Source organism: Periplaneta americana, chromosome 17, assembly GCF_040183065.1.
Source record: "Periplaneta americana isolate PAMFEO1 chromosome 17, P.americana_PAMFEO1_priV1, whole genome shotgun sequence".
In the NCBI taxonomy this organism is placed as follows: Eukaryota; Metazoa; Arthropoda; class Insecta; order Blattodea; family Blattidae; genus Periplaneta; species Periplaneta americana.
The window spans coordinates 58,479,466-58,500,034 of NC_091133.1; the positions used below are offsets into that span (position 1 = coordinate 58,479,466).

At 34.3% G+C, this 20,569-nt stretch overlaps 1 protein-coding gene across 5 annotated transcripts in view; it reads left to right on the forward strand.

Annotated features, from left to right (window-relative positions):
- Crtc (CREB-regulated transcription coactivator) overlaps positions 1-20,569 on the forward strand; it is a 208,639-nt gene that overhangs the window by 149,352 nt on the left and 38,718 nt on the right. For 4 of the 5 annotated variants that reach the window (XM_069815535.1, XM_069815533.1, XM_069815534.1 and 1 more), the window contains 3 exons: positions 2,672-3,031; positions 9,465-9,551; positions 15,478-15,663. In XM_069815535.1, coding sequence (XP_069671636.1) covers positions 2,672-3,031; positions 9,465-9,551; positions 15,478-15,663 — 633 coding nt within the window. The remainder of the gene's footprint in view (positions 1-2,671; positions 3,032-9,464; positions 9,552-15,477; positions 15,664-20,569) is intronic. The other variant, XM_069815536.1, reaches the window with a different exon arrangement.

A 20,569-nucleotide genomic window follows, 5' to 3' on the forward strand; every position in this document is an offset into this window, starting at 1 on the left:
GAAAATGTTATGTTGTTTTGATTTAAAAACATGAATGCTTTTGGTACTTGAGATAATTCTAAGAAACCAAAATGAAAGCTTGGCAGAAGTAGCACTGATAAACCATTTAGATAATTTCAGAAAGAAAAAATGATATTTTGAATGAGAATAAGATATTCAAGAACAAAAACGGTAGAGTTAACAAGATGTAACTAAAAACTGAAGTTGTATTACTTTAATATAGAAAACAAGGTCACCAAATAATACTGCTGTATAAACCTTTTAAAACATATTTGTATTTGAAGTTTTACTGTATATTATTGATGGTCATGTCAGCATGTTGAACAGAATTCAGGTATGTACAACCAAATTTTGTAATGTAGCTTTACTATTAGCATTAGAATCAGAATTCAATTTTTCATAACTGAGATTATTATATGACTAACAGTACTGTAGATAGCAATTTTCGTAACTATGTATTCTTGTACAAAGCAGTACATGTGCTGCATCTTTAAAGAAATAACATTAACAGTTCATATTTTTTCTAATAAAAATACAGATTTTGATAGTAAAGAAATTGTAATTATCAGTAATATGGTATTGAAGACAGTTTTATTCCCAGGCATTATGTCCACCGGAGTAGTGGACGAAGCGTTTGGTTGCATTACCAACAGACCACGGCCCTCTAGCCCGGAAAATACCAATTCTATAGAAATGTTGTTTACACTGTAAGAATTTTTTATGTGTTTCTCAGTTACATGAAATGTAATACTTGTTAAGTACAAGAAGGTACAGAATGGAGTATTACTAATTAATATTAGTTAACACAATACTTTTATTAACTTCTTGTTTTATTTCATTTTCGTTTTATGTTCCAGTTTTGTGAGAAATAAAAGAAGTAATGAGTTGCTACAAAATATTCATACATAGATCTTTTAGGAAAATAAAACTTTCTAGTATTTCTTTTACTTGTAGGATAAATTTTGTTCATTTTAACATCATTTCATGCATATATACAAGAAGTGTGATATGTCAGAACATTTGCTTAAAAAATTGTTTGTTTGTTTCTCTCTCTCCCGAAAAATTAGACTATTTCAAATAAATTGCTAGACATCTGGGTGTGTGGTATCAAGAAGTATGGGCAATTCTTTGTTACTTCTTTCATTTTCATTATTTATTCATATAGGATGATTGTGGATTTGGAAAAACAATGAGATTTCTAAGACAGCTCACTTCATGTAGGTTGGCTCCATCAAGAAAATCAGTGAAAAAGAGGAACCTGTAAGTTGTAACTAGTCCTGGAGGCTAATGAACGCAACAGGCAGGCTTCATTCTTCAACTGTTTTCTCTGATAATGGTGCTGACATTTAATTCTGAAGTGTTGGATGTCATTATCTCATTAAATCTATGATATGACAGAAAAATCTAAAAAGCTCGCACCACGTTATACATAATGAAAGCCTCAAATCATACTGAACAGTTTTATTATTTAATGTGTGAAGTGTACAAAGAAGTATGAGAACTTTACATTGTTCTCTAATAGTAAATATGAAAGAAATATGCCCAGTGTTTTTCATCCACGTCAAAATTTGCAAATAGCACTATGGCTCTTCCAGAATGGCCTAAGTGCGGATGACTTAATTCTGCCTTACACCTATTATCCTTATCATCCATGCAGTATGCACAGTGTAAGAAATATGCACAAAGTTATCACTTTACTCTCTTAGCACAGCATAACATAGGGAATGTGCATAATCCAGATCACTGCATGAAGTGCTGTGAAATAAACTGTGATATTAAACAAGTTAATGTTATATACTATGTTGGAAAGCATCACTGTGTGATATTAATTTTATTATAACATTTTAACTCGTTATTGAAAACATGAATTTGAATTATATATAAACATATTGAGAGCATTTTAGGTTCCTTGGATATTTGGACTCTGTAAACTGATTTTCTTAAGCTGCTCCTATATTAAATTTTTGCCTTTTGCCTGCAATGCACTGGTATGAGCTTCGTAATTATTATTTCGTTTGTATCTCATGTTCTACAATGAATAATTGTAAGTTATAGTACCATTATTTATATCATAAAGAAGGCTATTTTTTAAAACAGGAAAGAACTTGTGCACAGTTTGGATAACATTTTAATGTTTTGTACTAAAAAGACTGCAACTTATTTATTGAAATCTGTATATGAACAACAGTGTTTTGAAAGCTAAAGTAATTTTTAATAATTTCTAATATTTTAAAGGTATTTTATTTCTGCAATTTTTCCTCTATTTCGAAATGAAAGAACCGACTGTTGTAGAATTAAATATTTGATACTGTACATGTTGCCATCTTACCATATAATTTGATGCAGGACAAGTAATTAGTTCATTAAATTAATTTGAAGAACAAAAGTTATCTTATATTTGTTGCAAATTGGGCAGACAGATTAAATTTGTGATTGAGTAAATACGTAGACATATATATATATATATATATATATATATATATATATATATATATATATATATATGCCATGCTGAATTTGTTTTACATACTGAAAACTAAGGAGTTCCTCGTAAGTGTATCATTTTATTAAAATACAAAGAATTATTAATGAAGAGTATTCATATATTTTGCTGAGGAAATTAATTATATAAAATAATTAACTGTCTTCTTTTCTTGAACTTTCTCCTTAGGGTGTAACCCTGGAAAATAGTGGACTTGAAAATTTTCCACAGAACCAATATGTTTATCAGCAGCAACCACAACCACAACAAACGCATCAGCACCCGCAACAGCAACCGCAACATCATCCTCAACAACAGCAGCAACAACAACCACAACCTCAATCTTCATCGCCACAACAGCAAGTACAGAGTCATCAGCCACAACCACAATCTGTTCAACAGACGCAACATTCACCTCCACCACCAACAACAACCACAACCACGCAACAAACGCAGCAGCAACAGCAGCAGCAGCAACAACAACAACAGACACAACCACCATCACAATGCAGCCCAAGTCTGATCTCAAACTCGCAAAACATCTCAACTGTAAGTAGACTGATACTCTTAAAAGCATGATTCATGGAAGATCAACGTTTGCTATTTAGCAACAGCATTATGTTGAGTAACTGTTTTGAAGGATTTGCTACTTTTTGCTCCTTCTTGTAACTTGTTATTAATTATTAATGCTTCTGTAGTTCAGTCAGTTACAATAAAATACTGTTATTTTGTCACAGACCTCAAATGAATTTCCATTTAAGAAAACGGTAATAGAAATTTGAAGCATGAAAATGAAGGTAACAGCTCAGAACAGAAAAATAAACTTTCAATGGATATGATGACATATATACCTTTTAGGGAACACTTGCACATACTATCTGATAGAAAAAGAAATACATCCTTCATTACAAAATACAAACTCTCTTATCATGCATTGAAGTATATTATAGAAATAATAATAATAATAATAATAATAATAATAATAATAATAATAATAATAATAATAATAATAAAAATATTACAGAGAAAATACAGCACTAACACCGAAATGATGAAGCATCATTTTAGTGTCCAACCATCAGACCAGAACAAAGGACAGGGGTGAGCTTAACAAATTTCTGCTACTACATTAGGGAAGAAAAGGGATAACTTCTGAAATTGTCATTGAACTTCAGCAATAGTACAGTAATAATAGTAGTTGCACTTCCTTGGTACCTCAGTTGACAGAGTATTGACTTAGGATGACTGTGGATGTGGGTTCGAATCTTGGTGATGGTGGCAGTGTCGTATTTGTTGTAGGCAAAATATATGATGTGAGTCTTTAGTAATTTCTCTGGAATCGTAGTAATGCTACTTTGAATATCTGACCATGTTGGTACACTGAGAAGAAGAATCCACTGAAAATTTTCTGCCCTCCATAACAATGTTTCCATTTCTGTTAAGTATTCTAGACATACATTATAAAATGTGTCAGCCATAGAAGGAATTATTCTTCCTTTTTATGTCACCAGACTCTTCTAAATCTAGCAAGCAATTTTTTATTTCAGTAGTAAAGAACTGCTCCTCTTGCCTCCCTTTCACTTTCCTTGTTAAAGAGGAAATGTGCAGTGAAACTTCTGTGGCTGTTATGTCATCCTGTTCAATAAAAGTTACTGTTTCTTCAAACATACACAGTTGATTATTTACAAATATTAAATACAGTTCAAAACAAGGGTTACTGAAAGATTTTTTCGTGAACATTAGTGCCTTTTCCGCCCTTGAAATTACTAGTGTCTGATTATTGGGGTGAGGGGGGCACTCGGGTTTCCTCCAAACCACACAGTTTATCCTCCTGAAACTTGCGTACTTTTTTGGTTTTGCATTACACTTAATTGAAATCATAATATATCCCAGTAAGTATTTTTCAGCCCTGATTTATGAAATCTTGAGTCTGTATAGTGCACTGAAGCTTCTTTCTGCCTTACAGCTGGATGATGGGCACATCAGTAAAAGCCGGACAAGATTTTCTCCTTTACGTTTCTGAATAGACACATGACCTCTTTTGTCATTGACTTCAAAGCTCCTCTATCATTTAAGCAGAAAATCTTGTTCTTTTGTTGGAACAACTGCATTTACATTTTTAATCACGTATCTATTTCAGGACATACTGTTAGCACATCATAATTTTCCTCTTTTATCAGGACATTTTCCAGCAAAAAGTAAAAGAAGATTCTTTACACTGCACTGATCAAGAATTATGTTTTGAGGTCCCACCACAGCTGTGTCTAGAACTCAAAGTATTCTTGTTGATAGTATTCTTCATTGATTGATATGCGTGTGACTCAAGCTGACATATTAATACTGCAGTTAATTTTTTAAAATCAAAATAAATATTATTTATGCATTTATAAACTCTAAAATGTTACAGAAGACAATTGTAACAGTATTTTACTGTGGAAAAATGTTCTTTATTAAATGTTGTATTAGAGCTGTTTGATATGTTAACTTGTAAATGATGTTAATAATATGGTTTAGATGTTTATTACATGAAGTTAATATAATGTGTAGAAGTTCTGATAAAATTCATATTATTAGCTGTTAAAGTATAGATGTGCAAGTTTATGAGTTTAATTTGAGCATTTTGTGTAGGTATTGTTATTGCTTTTATTAATTCTGAAATTTGTATGCTGCAGAATTTAATGTTTTATTCTGAACTTAAGACAATGAAATAGAACTTTGCAATATATGTAATTTACTGATATATACCTAAATTATACAAAAAAAAAAAATGAAATTGAGCTTTATAAAAATAGAGTAATTTTTAATGCAGTATTATTGATTGCAATTATTACTCTGGCGTGTTTTTAATGACTTTTAATGCAGTGAACTGGTAATCAGTGTGTCGGGAAAGAAATAAGACATCATTTTAAGTTTTAGTAATGTAATTATGTGAAGCACAAGTATGATAAAAAGACAGTATTAAACATTGTTGATAATGCGATAATATTCTAAATCTAGAGAATATAGTGGGGCTGCATTGGTGTTACTGCAGCTTCCTTAGGCACTTTTTAGTTCCTTGTTTGCGAACAAACAAGTTTAATACACCTCACCACATCAAGGTGAATGTCTCTGAGAGGAATACAACAATATAAGAAAACCATGAAGGTGACATATTTTCTCACTATATGTTTCACGCATTTTTCAACATTTCAGCTCTTCCATATTAACAGTGATATTCTTCTTCATAATTAATTTCTTGTATTATCATTTTAAAAGACTTGCATAAATTAAATAAATATTGGAGAGTAAGAGAGTTACTGGCTTCATTGCCAAGAACTCAGCATTAGTTAACAACAACAAAAACAACATAAATTAAATCATTTTTGTGCCTCTCAAATGAAGTTACCTGCATTGCACTCAAAAGGTATTTCCTGTACTGTAAAAATATGAGCTATAACTTCATTTGTAAATTGTACGGTGAAGAGATGTATGTAATTAATTTTGCATAAATGTATATTCGTATTATAATAATGTTTAATAATATTTTCTATTTAACAAAAATCGGTATTGAAAAGTATTAAAATATACGAGATTCTAAGTTAATACTTCCAAGTAACCAACACTTCCAAGTAACTGCATATTGCAGAGTAATATGTTATTAGGGACAGTTACGTGTACAAGGTCTTTTCAGCTAAATTGCAACACATGAAGAGGAAATAATGTTTTTACAAATATTCACCAGGAATAGTTTTTTCGTGTTTCTGGCTTTTAAATTATTTTTAGAGTCACACAGTTTAAGGTAACCGGTAGTATATTTGCGATTTATATAAAAGTTAAATTGTTATCTGAAAGTTTTTGGACACATATTGCTTATATTATTTCATGTATCACGTTATTTTATTTAAGAAAGACACCCATGAAAGAAATTGTCAGAACCAATTTTGAATAAATTGCCATCTTGTCCTCTTCTCCCTTACTTACTTGTGGCTTTTAAGGAACCTGGAGGTTCACTGCCACCCTCACATAAGCCCACCATCGGTCCCTATCTTGAGCAAGATTAATCCAGTCCCTAGCACTACATCCCACCTCCCTCAAATCCATTTTAATATTATTCCTGCCCAAAAAAATTAGTTTTCTTTTTTCTTTCTTTTTTTTTTCTTTTTTTTTCTTCTTTTTTTTTCTTTTTTTTTTTTTTTTTTTTTTTAAGTGAAAATTCCATATTTCAGGTGCATCATTCCTGGGTTAATTGGCTTACAGGTGTTGATTATAACGAAATCTGTCTGTCTATAGAAATCACTGTGTACAAAACGTTCTGTGTTGCCCAGAAGCATTTTTGTCGTTGTTAGAGAAGCTGAGAACTTGTATTTCTGTGAAAATCTCGAAATAATTTTTTACAGTATCATAATACTTTCTGTTATACCCAATATTAATGAAAAGGTAAAAATAATTGAAGTAGTATATAGCAAATGTTTAAATTCTTCTAATATGTGCTTTTAACTAATGCTGCATTCTTGTCAATAGAGCCATTGACTTTCTTTCTTCCTAATATAGGAGAATGGTTAAATTATGTTTAAATTTACAATTTATGCATTTTAAAATATAAACACTACATTTTCTTTCATAAAGAAATCTTTTATAAAATTTTAGGAAAAAAATATAACTGTTTTAATGTAGGCACTATATTTTTTATTATGATGGTTATATTGCCTACACACAACCCCCAAACTGTTTGGAGGACCATATCTGCTATTGGTTAGCAGGTCCATATGCCTAGCTGGAAAAATTGTCAGACAATTTCATCAACCATATCCCTTCTTCACCACATAGATGACGCTTATGCATGCCATGGCAGGTCAGCATGCTGAAATGACATTTCCTCCACGTTTTATGGAACAGTTATATTGCCGTGAGTTGATCCCCAGAAACTTGTTTGTTAAAAACACTTTTTACCGCAGAAAGGTGAGGATGGGATTTAGTAGGAGAGGTTATGGTACACATTTCATTATTTCTTGCAACCTCTGATGCACTTATATGTAATAGGTAATCTTAAAATGAAGTATTGACGATTAATTTAATGATATTTCTGTGCCAATAAATTTATATCAGACCATTATATTCGCATTGATTTTTGTGATGGTTGTTTAATAGTGACTGATAACTAGAGCTAGGATTCGTATGTAGTAAAAGCTAATACTTTTAGTCAGTATAGTTTATAAACATGCAAGCCATGCAATGATATTTCCACTTCTTATACTTGCCATTCTTGTCATTCAGTACTTCCATTACTTAGCATAAGGATCTTTAATCCTCTTAACCACCACTTACAAAGCAGTGGGGGTTTAAAAGCTGTTGTCTAGTCCTTGTGATCTTTCTTGCATTTCGAGTCTTGTCATCTAGGCTTGAAACCTTCTTAACCGGGATCACATCGACTCAGCTATACTCGGCGTCATTTTTAACTCTTACCACATATAAATCCTAGCTCTACTGATAACATTACTGAAAATGTTCATTGTTACTAATTCTGTTAGTCAAAGTTATTATGACCAGGTATGCAAAGTTCTTTTACATTATGTCTTAATGCAGATAGTTTTTAATAACTTCGTTTGAAAGCAGTTTTGTTTTGCTGTTGTATATGTAACTTGCTTGATGTTGGTAATGTAGCAGTTTGTGTAGAATGCATTAGCATTAGACCATATAAACATATCAGTCTATAAATTAATTGTAACACGTGGAGAACTAAGTAACTTACAATATAAGTGATGATATTTTGTGTCCAGTAGGTTGCTGAGACGGGGAAACAAAAATTATGATCTTTAGTATGTCGTACATATAAATAAGGGGCACTTACTGTAAGCTTCCACAAGAAATTATAAATGTATTTGTGTTGGAGATAATACTTTAAACTTGGATGATCATTTAATTGTTACTATCAAACTTAACTTTATGTCCTATTGAATGTTTTTTTACATACGTTTAGTTTATTGGTATTAGTCCAGTCAGGATACAAATGAAATAAATTTATACTCATATTCTGCCTAGGATTCGTTTTGTATTAATTTCAAAATTATTTCACAGCTGGCATTGTTGTAGACCTACATAATGATGCTGATTTCATCCAAAAAAATTGATATAAATTAGTTAATTGCTACATAAATATAGTTATTTAGAACGTGAATCGGATAATATTGATGGTGTTAGGCGATATGGACAAGAGGCTGTTTTTATCTGTGTTGGTTAATTGATATTAAATTAAATTTCTTTATTTACTCTCATATTCTGTTCTAGAAATGAGATGACTAATGTGTAAGGTAAAAGTATCCCATGTTCAGAATAGGAAGGGGAAATGAGATGAATAGAAATGAGATGACTAATGTGTAAGGTGAAAGTATCCCATGTTCAGAATAGGAAGGGGAAATGAGATGAATAGAAATGAGATGACTAATGTGTAAGGTAAAAGTATCCCATGTTCAGAATAGCAAGGGGAAATGAGATGAATAGAAATGAGATGACTAATGTGTAAGGTAAAAGTATCCCATGTTCAGAATAGGAAGGGGAAATGAGATGAATAGAAATGAGATGACTAATGTGTAAGGTAAAAGTATCCCATGTTCAGAATAGGAAGGGGAGGGAAGAAACAATGGTGGTAATACTCCCATGCATTTGTAACCTTGGCACTAAAAGGAAGTGTGTAGTTGGCATTGTGCTGTGTTCACTTTATGCCAGATGAACTCATAAGATCAAAGACTGTGTGGAACCCCCAGAGCTCTTTTAGAAGTAACGAAAAAGAGGGTTTTTTTAATACTTAATCCAGAATCAAATTTCTGTTTGTCACTTAACCATTTGAATTATCTGGGCTTCCATAATTGATATGTTTATGTGGTCTGATATTAGTTCCATGAAGAATGTGTTTAAGAGCAGTTGATTGGTAGTAAGTTATGTAGATATTACCAGCAGTCCTGCTCTCATACACTTTCTCCATGAATAGAAATGTTTGATGTTTCAGCAACACTTGAATTCTTTGAGCACGTATCGAAGTCCACAGCCCCTCAGTAGGCCTAGTCCTCAGACATCCCCTGGCTTACTTGTACAGGTCAGTAATAAGCTTAATAACAACTGATGCTATAAATATACAAAGTATTATACAGAATGTTTCTGTGGTGATGTTACAAACTTTCAGGGAAGATGGAGAAGGACAAAAGCGTCAATTTGAGATAAGGAACCCCATTCTGGAAATGTCTCAGTCGAAAGCTATAAAACAAAACCATTTTGGAATACCTATTAAAAAGAATAAGAAAACTTGTAGATTTAATTACCTTCAAGCTACAACAGTTTTTCAGCTGATGTCCCCAAAACAACACAGTAATAAGCTTTGTCACACTCAATCTATCCCTGGAGTCATTCTAACGATGTCACAAGCAACTAGGATTCTTGCTAGGAGGCCTCTCTATTTTCTACAGGTGTCTCGTAGACAATACTTTTTATATGACAATTGGGGTCAGATCAAGCGAATTAGTTGGTTGTTAAGAAACAGGATCTCCTCTTATCTACTTTTCAGGATACATCTGATTTATTCACGAGTACCATATGCAAAATGAACTGGTGCCTCATCATGATTGCTTCTTTGAAATAGGGAATCTGTACAATTCTTTCTCCTTTTCTGTCGAGGAATTGTGGTGGAAATTGCCTCATTTCCCATAACCATTGAAAAAATATTGTAATCATGATATCAGCTGGATGTCTCCTACATCTGCAATTTCCGCAGCTGTATACTCCATTTTACTCAGACTGATCAATTGCACTCTACAACATGTAAACACAGACTATATTCTAAACACTCATACCCCAGGACTAACCACATCAAAATACAAATCACATCATCTACAGTGCATTAATGAAGTTTACTTTTCTCAACCCCTTGTGATGTACGCTTACATATTGCCAGAGTTTTCTACCCTTCTATTACTATTATATCTCCTGCAACTTCGAACAATAGCTTTGGTTTATAACTTTCGACTGAGGCATTTCCAGACAGAGATTCCTTATCTCAAATTGATGCTTTTGGCCTTCTCCATCTTCCCTGAAAATTTGTAACATCACCACAGAAACATCCGATATTAGATGTAGTTCTGCATCATATGGGACTTTATGTGCCTCACTCCAAAAAATTTAGATTAAGAAAGTAACAATAATATGTCCTATTTACATACAGCTGTGCAAACGAGGTCGAAGATAAAATGCTTTTAATGCATTATTGTGAAGATATTATACATCATTACATCCCGTTTCTCCCAGGTAAATCACGGTACCATGTCCTGGTTGGCCTGAAATGATTGAAATTATATATGAAGTTGAAGTTAATAAAGGCAAACTCCGAAAGTTACCCGCAATTCTGCTCCAAGTGATTGAGGGAGAAAACCTCGGAAAAAACTCCAACCAAGTAACTTGTCCCAACCAAGATTTGAACCTGGACCTACTCGTTTCACAGTCAGGCATGCTAACCATTACTTCTGTGACGTATTGGGTCTCCATTCCCCATATAAAGTACCTAAACCTTGGATAATGTCTGGAAAGCCTTGTTGGATAATAGGAAATAATTTACAATTACATTTGCCTTACACATTACGATTTATTAATATAAGTAACAAACAGAAATGTCTTAAGTCATACAAACAGAACATCCAGTGCCATAAAAAGAATGTGGTAACTCTTAAAACCACAGGCTGAGACCTCCATGACTCTATACCTTTCTCAACAGTGGGATAAAAACACACATAAAATATCATGGTCTACCAGGCCCACAATACAAATATGAAAATAATAACCAAAGCTTACATATTCCGAAAACCAACTGTCATAATATGCCGAGCAAAAGGCGAAAATATAGCTCACACTCTACCACTATATAAAGGACCTCACTCTTAAATCACCAAAACAGAGTGATAACATTAATCTTCACTGTACAGTTCTCATATAAAGTGATCGGGCCACACTGAGTTTCTTATGAAAAACCATATAGTCAACCTTACTTAGCCTGTAATACTCGGTCCACATCTGTGGAGTAACAGCGCATCTGGCCGTGAAACCAGGTGGTCTGGGTTCGAATCCTAGTCAGGGCAAGTTACCTGGTTGAGGTTTTCCGGAGTTTTTCCTCAACCCAATTTGAGCAAATGCTGGGTAACTTTCGGTGCTGGGCCCTGGACTCATTTCACTGGCATTATCATCTTCATCTCATTCAGACTCTAATAACCTAAGATATTGATACAGCATCGTAAAATAAGCTACTTCTCCTCCTCCTGTAATACTCAGACTACTTTCCTAAAACTTACAACGTCCTGCACTTTACAAACCATAAATATGAACAATAACTACTATATGCCAGACATGGACATGTAGAGCTAGCAAACACGCCAAAATGGTGGGGCCACATCACCAATCACTTAAATCAGTAGCAGAGAGTGCTCATATACAGACGAAAAGCAGAAATCAGCTCGACGAGCATTGAATCTTGGTCAGCTGCTACTACTGTAACTCACGATGAATGGTGACTTTCACCAAGCTACGCCAGTTGAGCCCTGCTCGCATCCCTGGTAGGTAAGCCAACTCCACTCACGATTGCCTAGCGATCTCCATTCATGGCTGGCTGCCGATGTTTCCTCTCGGCTGATAGGAATCTGACCCCCCAGCAGGGCTGAATGCCTCACCCAAGTAAACACAAGAACTGTTAGAAATTTAAAACCAACCAATGGGAAGGTGAATCTCGTACACAAAGGTAATGTCACTTTCCAGTACATAAAATAAATAGAACAGAAAACCTGACGGGAAAAACAGAAAACAGAGAGAGCCATGTATTAGGAAAAAAAAACTGCATAAGAAAAGAAAGAAATCACAAAGGATCAAGCACCAAAAAATAATCAATAAAAGGAATATAGGAAAGAGAACAGGGTAGCAAAAAACAAACATCACACTCCACAGAAGTGAACCCTCATCCATATTTACTGGGGCAATTGTCAACAAGTGTGTTTCACTCATCTCAAGCATCACCCAATCTAAGTTTTGTAGTGAGCGATAAAGTGTCAAGCACACTCACAGCATCTAGTGGTCTAATAGCCAACTACATGATTGCTTTCTCATGCTTAAGCAAAATTAGTAAATGCAGGGCTCTAATTGTCAACTGCTGACATGCTCTGGCCTTCTGTGCTCGAAGTTGTGGATTCGATCCCGGCCCAGGTCGATGGCATTTAAGTGTGCTTGAATGTGACAGGCTCATGTTAGTAGATTTACTGGGATTTAAAAGAACTCCTGTGGAACAAAATTCCAGCACACTGGCGATGCTGATATAACCTTGGCAGTTGCGAGCGTTGTTAAATAAAACATAATTAATTAATTTAATTCATACAAAAATGTTCGTAGCTGTAATAAATCATTTGAATGAAGCCAAGCATTGACAGGACTTCAAAATGTGAAAGATAGCTGTAGGGTAGTTGCCACATCATTGAAATGAGATACAGTAGTAGATTCACTGTAAGACATGTACCACTCTGGAGCAATTTGTTCACTAAGTGAGCAACATATTAAATCAGATTATTGTAATCAATGAAATGCAGAGGAGCACATACAAATGAAGTCCTCCAAATGGTGTCATCCATAGTCACCATGATGAGGCAAGATTTGACAAAATGTATTATCTGTAGAGGTCATTACTTTGGCATGTTCATAAGAAGAAAGGTGATCTTTAATGTCAACCTATTTGTGAAGGTCACACTGTGATTGTAAATGGTTGTCATTTTTTCTAGTACTGTTTACATCGTGCAATTTGGGAGAAACGTTCAGAACTGGTGGACAGTGCTTTAATCCTACACGATAATGCTTACATGGTATTGACAGTGGTTTGATAAGAGGTGACACAGATTAGTAAATCACGTGTGGCCAGTGGTATTAACTGTTCGGTCAGTCATTGGCAGAAAACTTTGAACAGTATAGAAGACAGTTTTGAAGGTTTTGCTATTGTGGCATTGTTTGGTATAAAATTATGTACATTTTAATAAATCTTCATTCTTTATGATGAATTGTGTGAAATATATATTATACTATTTTCAAAGACGCGAATGGAGATAAAGTGCTGGAGGAAAGCTCTTTTCACAGTGGCTCAAGACATAAAACTAACAGTAATAAATGTAACATTGACATGCTTAGAAGGTTGTTAGCTGTTAATATTTTGTATCGATGTTTTGTTCGTATGTTTTGTAATGTTGTGCTCTACTGTTAGTTCCATGTTCACTCTGTATTCTGCCCATCACAAAAAACACGATTTGAAATTGCGTGTTTTTGTTTCCCCTACCAGTAGCTTCTGTACACATTTAGTGCTATATCACGTTGCTCTTATTCCCGGCAGCCAATCACGTTGCAGGTCAGCTACATTTAAACTTCTGCATCTTGCCATTTGCTACTGATGATGTTATGCACTTCCTAAGGTTCTATAAACACTGAATATAATCATCCGCCATTTTGGTTCTTTCACAGCAAGCAGACGAAAATTATCTCCACCACACTATTAAGCATTATCATGTCGTAGTTCCTAGGAGAGTCAGTCAATTGTGCTGTAATTTTTAGGATTCATAGATAAATGTCTAGGGAAAACATAGAAATCGAAATCTTTTTTGGAGAGTGAGAAAAAAATTACTAACTTCGAAGTGACCCAGTCAAAATAGACATTGACATCCTCAAAAGTTAATAAGTGACAAACTTTTTTTATTTTTCACATTAGATGGGGTGTCAAAGTGACAGAAATTTGCAAAAGTGGCTGCTACTCAAGATCTTTACATGTTTGTGAGTTACGGCAAGTTAAAGAAAGGAGCAATTTTGCTTTGTGGCGAACTGATAACTCAGTTTTTATCTGTTGAAGGAGAAAGGATGGATGATTGCTTATTATAGAAATTCTCGCGCTGCTTTCAGTATTTACAAAATCATAGACTGAGAGAGTCAAGATTCTATCGGACATTTTTGGTGAAAATGAGTTTTTTTATTGAAATGGATTATACTTTTCATGTACCTTTAACACACAGAATATTTATAATATTCGTTATTTTTGCTCCTATTAATATATTTGCCAGAATTTCACGTTATTTGAGAAATACAAGGTTCCATTTCAATCTTTCTTTCCTTAGACATTTATCTATGAATCCTAAAAATTACAGTGTGATTATCATAGGAACTACGACATGATAATGTTTAACAATGCGGCATATAGCGTCGTCTGCTAACCGCAACCAGCAATGAAAGAATTAAAATGGCGAACGATTATACCTACCTAGGCTTTATAGAGCCTACACTTCCTAGACCATAAGTAAAGAGGAGGAGCCACACCGGAAATAACAGTGATGCAACTGTAACAATAAGAATTACATGTCATATGTTTCCAAACGTATAAACTAGATTTTCAGTGTTCCCGCATTTTCGGGGATGGGAGAGCAGTTGTCTTTACTTTTGTATTTGACCCTCGTATCTTGATAGCATACATAATTACATAGATCATCAACTTTCCATGGTAGAGACCTAGGTTAAAATCCGAGATAGACGAATGGAATTTGTGGCGGATGTAGATGATACCATAGGTTTTTGTCAATGCACTCCCGTTTTCTCCAACATCATTCCACTAATTTTATACTTCATCGTTACTTCTTTATGAGGCTGTATTTGGCTCTTCCAAATAATATAGTAATACATATTATATCCTCTGTTACATTGTAAACATTTTATTCGACCAGCTAGCTGAAAAAAATAAGAGGGGAAATAATATTATGAAAGTGTATTGTAAACTGCATGGTTTTAATGTAATTTGCGAGCATTTGCAAAGAAATAAATATAAAAATGGTCATAGTCATCTTTGTTGATGCTATAGGTAATACTCCAAGTATGTTTCATTGGTTGTAAGAGCTCATTATAAATATGTAGTCAAGGATGAGAGCATGATGAAAATTGCATTGTATTTACATTATTGTTCATTTTTGTGGTTTCAGGGTTCTTTAGTGTACCGTAGTGGGAGTCCTGGTGATACAAGTCACAGTGGTCCCCAAAGTCCTGTTTCCCCTGCCAGTTCTCCAGGCATTGGACCCACAACAAGTCCATTTGCAGACCATAACAATTACTACATCAGTCAGGCACAGGCAAATGCTCTTCAGCAGCACTTCGAACAGTTTACTATGGTGAGTTACATTGTTATTCTACTTGTGTTGATACTACATGGATGTTGAGCACTTCAGCACACGGTTGTTATGGAATCTTAGTTTAAATATGATGTAGTCTAAATCCATAATTCCACAAACTAGAAGTATTCAATTATTAAATGCATTTCACTTTACACTTGAGATTAAATCAATTAAGATCAGTTCAGCTTGATCACATTCTGTTTAAGTACACATTTTTAGATAATTAATCTCGAATAAGAAAATAAATTAGAAATTACCTGTACTAATCACACACTTAATAAAACTCAAATCCAGTACCATAATAGCTAATTCAACTGACTATCAAAGAGAAAGTTATTAGAGTGAAGATAATAATAATGATGATGATTTAATATTGTTTCTTTCCTTATTCTCAGTTTTCGTATTTAATTAAGAACTTTCATTTTTTTAAACCATTACTTACATATCTTCATATCTTTATTATTGTAATATATTCTTCTTAAAATGATATTAAAATATGTTTTCTATGACACATTTTTGATTTTAAGAAGACAGAAGTTAGATGAATTTAAAATGCCAAATTTTGACCTCGCAATAATAAACTATTAACTTCGTAATTTCTTATTATGTGCCTCGCGTTGAATACCTGGTAGAACAATTTTCAAAAGACATAGACCGAGGTCCATGTGCAGAATGGGTACGAAGAAGAGAAGTTTGAACGACACACTAGTTTTTACTATACGCGGATATAGATAGATAAAGTACTAAAGGAAAGCTCCTTTCAAAATGGCTTGCGACTTAGGGACGAACAGCAGTAAATGTATACTGACTGACTTGTTTAGAAGCTCTCATCTAGAGAGTTGACAAATGAAAATGGAAAAAAAAGTGAAAAGCAAGTGAGAAATAATACTTTCAATCAATCTACAGTAGAAACCCCTCTTTCACACTTTTCAAGGAACCAGCAAAAAATAGTGTAATTTGAGGGAAAGTGTAAATTGAGGGAAACAGTTTAGTGGTATTATAAAACTACAATAACTTATTTATTTGATACAAACTCATCCATAGAATGAATTTACATTTTTTCATTAGTTTTTTCTTGTGAAGAAGTCTGATATTTTTTTTTTTTTTGCAGTGATTCTATTTGTTTTTCGATTTCATACAGATTCTCAAAAAATAGTGTCATCATCATCGGCAGCAGAAAGATATTTCCACAGTATTCCTAAAGCTGCAACTGCCTCTCCACTTGTGGGAATAACATCACAATTATCATCATCACCATCGTCAGCCTCAGTAGTGTAATTGATATAGCACTGGCCTTCTATGCTCGAGGTTGCGGGTTCGATTCCGGCCCAGGTTGATGGCATTTAAGTGTGTTTAAATGTGACAGGCTCATGTCAGTAGATTTACTGGCATGTAAAAGAACTCCTGCAGGACAAATATTCCGGCACACTGGCGATGCTGATATAACCTCTGCAGTTGCGAGCGTCATTAAATAAACCATAATTGTTTTTTTCATCATCATCATCCATCATCATCATCATCGTCATCACCACCACCACCACCACCACCACCACCATTTACAATGTCAGTTTGAAAATGGTCAACGATTTCTTCCAACAACTGTTCTTCTATTGTCAAGACATCATCATCTATGATTTGAAATCTGAAAATGTTGCATCTGGCTCAAGAATTTCCCAGTCTGCGTTTTCAAGTAGGCCTGCTTCCTCTTCTTCCACAATAATTTTTTCATTCATTTTTGAAAAGATGCCAGCTTTTTGGAAGCAGTTGATAATGCTCAACTGCTTCACATCCCCCCATGCCTTTCCTATAAAATGGAGGGCATCTAACACTGAGACCTTAATATCTTTCACATCCTTGCCGCACTCCATGTAGGTTAAAGCCCTCTACACCAGACTCTTCCTGTAATTTGCCTTGAAAGCATGAATAATGCCTAAATCCAAAGGCTGCAATTTGCTTGTACAGTTGGCTGGCAAAAATTCCAACTGAATATTCCTTAGGTGCAAAATTTGAGGATGGACAGGACACTGATCAATAATAAGCAGAATCTTTCTATTGTGTGTCCCCATTTTTGCATTGAGGACATGTAAACTGCTTAGAAAATAATTCAGAGATCATCCATACCTTACCATTGTTCTCATATGTAGTTGGTAGGATTTTAACATTTGTAAAGCAGCGTGGCTTTTTTGCTTTCCCAATACATATGGACATAGCTTCTCAGTTACATCAGCATTTACCCAAAACATCACTGTTAGATGAACTTTACTATGCTTGCCTCCATGGCACGGTCACCTTTCATCGACAGAGTTCTGTTGGATAGAAGGTTGAAAAACAGACTCGTTTTGTCGATATTGAAAATGTCTTTCAGGTCGTATCCCCTCATTAACTCGCGAATTTTCGTGCCCTTCCAGTGAGAAACTGTATCTTCATCTACACTGTTGGATTCCCCACATACTGCCCTATATACAACATTGTACCATTTCTTGAAGCAATCTATCCAGCCATTAGAAGCAACAAAGTTCTCAATGCCTAGCATGTCTGTCATGTTTAAATCTTTCTCACTCAAAACAATGCCACTAATCAGTATGTTCGGTGCCCTTGCTGTCTGGAACAGTTATCAAAATCTCCATTTCATCATATTTTGAATATCTAACATACGAGAGTATGCTGAAAAGTAATGTCTCCTTTTTTTTTGCTGCTGTGAATATAGTTAAAAATATTAGTGATAGTACATTGCATTCAGTGAACTTCCTGCTTTTAGTGACGCGAGTTTCGTATCTCTGCCAGTAGAGAGCTCTGAGTTAAAGCCTGAAACATGGTGGCATGTCTCAGATTTCTTTCTAAGAGATATTTATAATCACTCAACACAAACTAACTCACTCCAGTGACTGCTGCTACTTCCTCAGTTGTCCTGCATTGAGACTCGTGAGTTTCACTGTTCATAAACTGTTTAAATCAATAATGGAATAATATTTTACTAGTTGAGATAACTTTGTACCACTCTCTGCTTTCATCTTAAGAGACTGTTCCATCTCTTTTCAATATTTTTATACAAGAAGAAGAACAGTACAATATTGTACAGGAATATTGTAAATACAAGAGCACCATTCACTTGAAACTAAATTCACAGAGACAAGATTGTTTTGATTGGTAAAAACTACTTCAATTGATGGTATGTACAGTGCGTTTGTAGCTTGGCTGGACCGTTCCACAGCGGCCTTGGACTGGGTGAAGAATAAAATAAAATGAGTATTTATTTTAAAGAGGTGAGTAGATGAGTACAATAATTGACTTGTGGTCACCTGGAATTACACAGCTGTAGCTCATAATTTCGTGTTATAATTTCCATGGCCTTGGCGGTCCGGCTGAGCTACGGACGCACTGTATATTATCCTAATTAGTTTGCTTTGTGCTAGCAAAATGTTTAAGCAAGAGAAGAGACAGATTATCACAAACATTGCAACACTTTATAGTGATCAACAAGTAATAGACAGACTGGAAAAAAAACTTATCCAATACCTTGCACTCATTAGGTGTTAGAATCGATGACAGTTTTTGTTTTCTGCACATGTAAGCCTTCGGTTCATATCTTTTGAATTTTGCTTTACATATGAGATTTATGATGAACAAAATTATTGTTAGGAAAATTTTCTTTGATACTTGAAGGTTCATAAAACTAAAAGTACACATATATAGTAATAGGGGAATTGTTTGGATTGAACCTTATAAATGAGAAATGAGGATTTCTATGTACAGTCCAAGGAACAGAAGTAAGACCCTGGCCAGAAGCAGCAGCATTATACTTCTATTGTGCTGTAAATATTTTCCTTATTTTTTTAACAAATAATTAAGAATAAATACTTTTGTTATTAATTACTCCAGTTACTGCTTCCTTTATCTTATGTGATCCAGTTTCTTTGCTGAACTAGCTTTTGTAAAGTTTTCCCTTCTGAATAAACAACAAAATCGACAGGTGCATTAGCTTTACTATGCTGCATATCTTTACGTACAACTACATGTGAGTGTGATCACCTGTCAATAGGTGCATAGCTTTACTATGCTGCTTATCTTTATATAGAACTACTGTGAATGGTGCGAGAAATTAAACGGGTAGTATATAAGGAGAACCAGAAGAATACAATGATAACGGGAAGATGGGGAGAACAAGGGGAATGCTAGGAGAGAAAAGGAAGTATAAGCAGTAAAAAGCGAAGACAAGAACAAGGGGAACACGAGAAACACAAAGAGAACAAGGGAGGAGATTGCATTTTTACGTGACTGTCAATTGTCTCGGCTTTGCTAAACCTTTTTCCCCTTACAAATTCTAATGTACAGTAGTGATGGGGTGTGATTTAAAGACCTATGATTTTGTCACTGGTTCTGACTGTGACTACAGTTTCAAAATCACAGCTCTGAGAAGTCACCACCTCTGACCAATATGTGATTCTTAGCCAAGGTGACTGATGTACGTAAATTATATGACAGTTCCATAGTCAAGACAACTGCAGGTCAGAAGGCATAGGCGTCAACTTGCAAAATTTATTGGGGGTGCTCACTCAGAAAAGGGAAACCACATTCAAATTTAATATAATTTATGTTGAAACTATTGAAAGTCCTTCTTCATTACAACAAATGACGTTGTTAATAGTAAACATAAACACTCTGTTCATAGTCTGTTTAATCAATAATTATTTCTATATTAACAAGACTACCATTTTTCATGAGGATTAATAAAATCATAACATATTGTAGCACAGAAGGGTGGCTCTTTTGCGAATTATGTTTTCATAGCAAAAATCTGCCTGCGAATTTAATTTCTAGTGATGAACTCATTTGCTATTTCATCCAAATCTAAATGCAAAGCTTCTTCTCTGTGGGAACGAATTATAGCTACATCATTCATTCA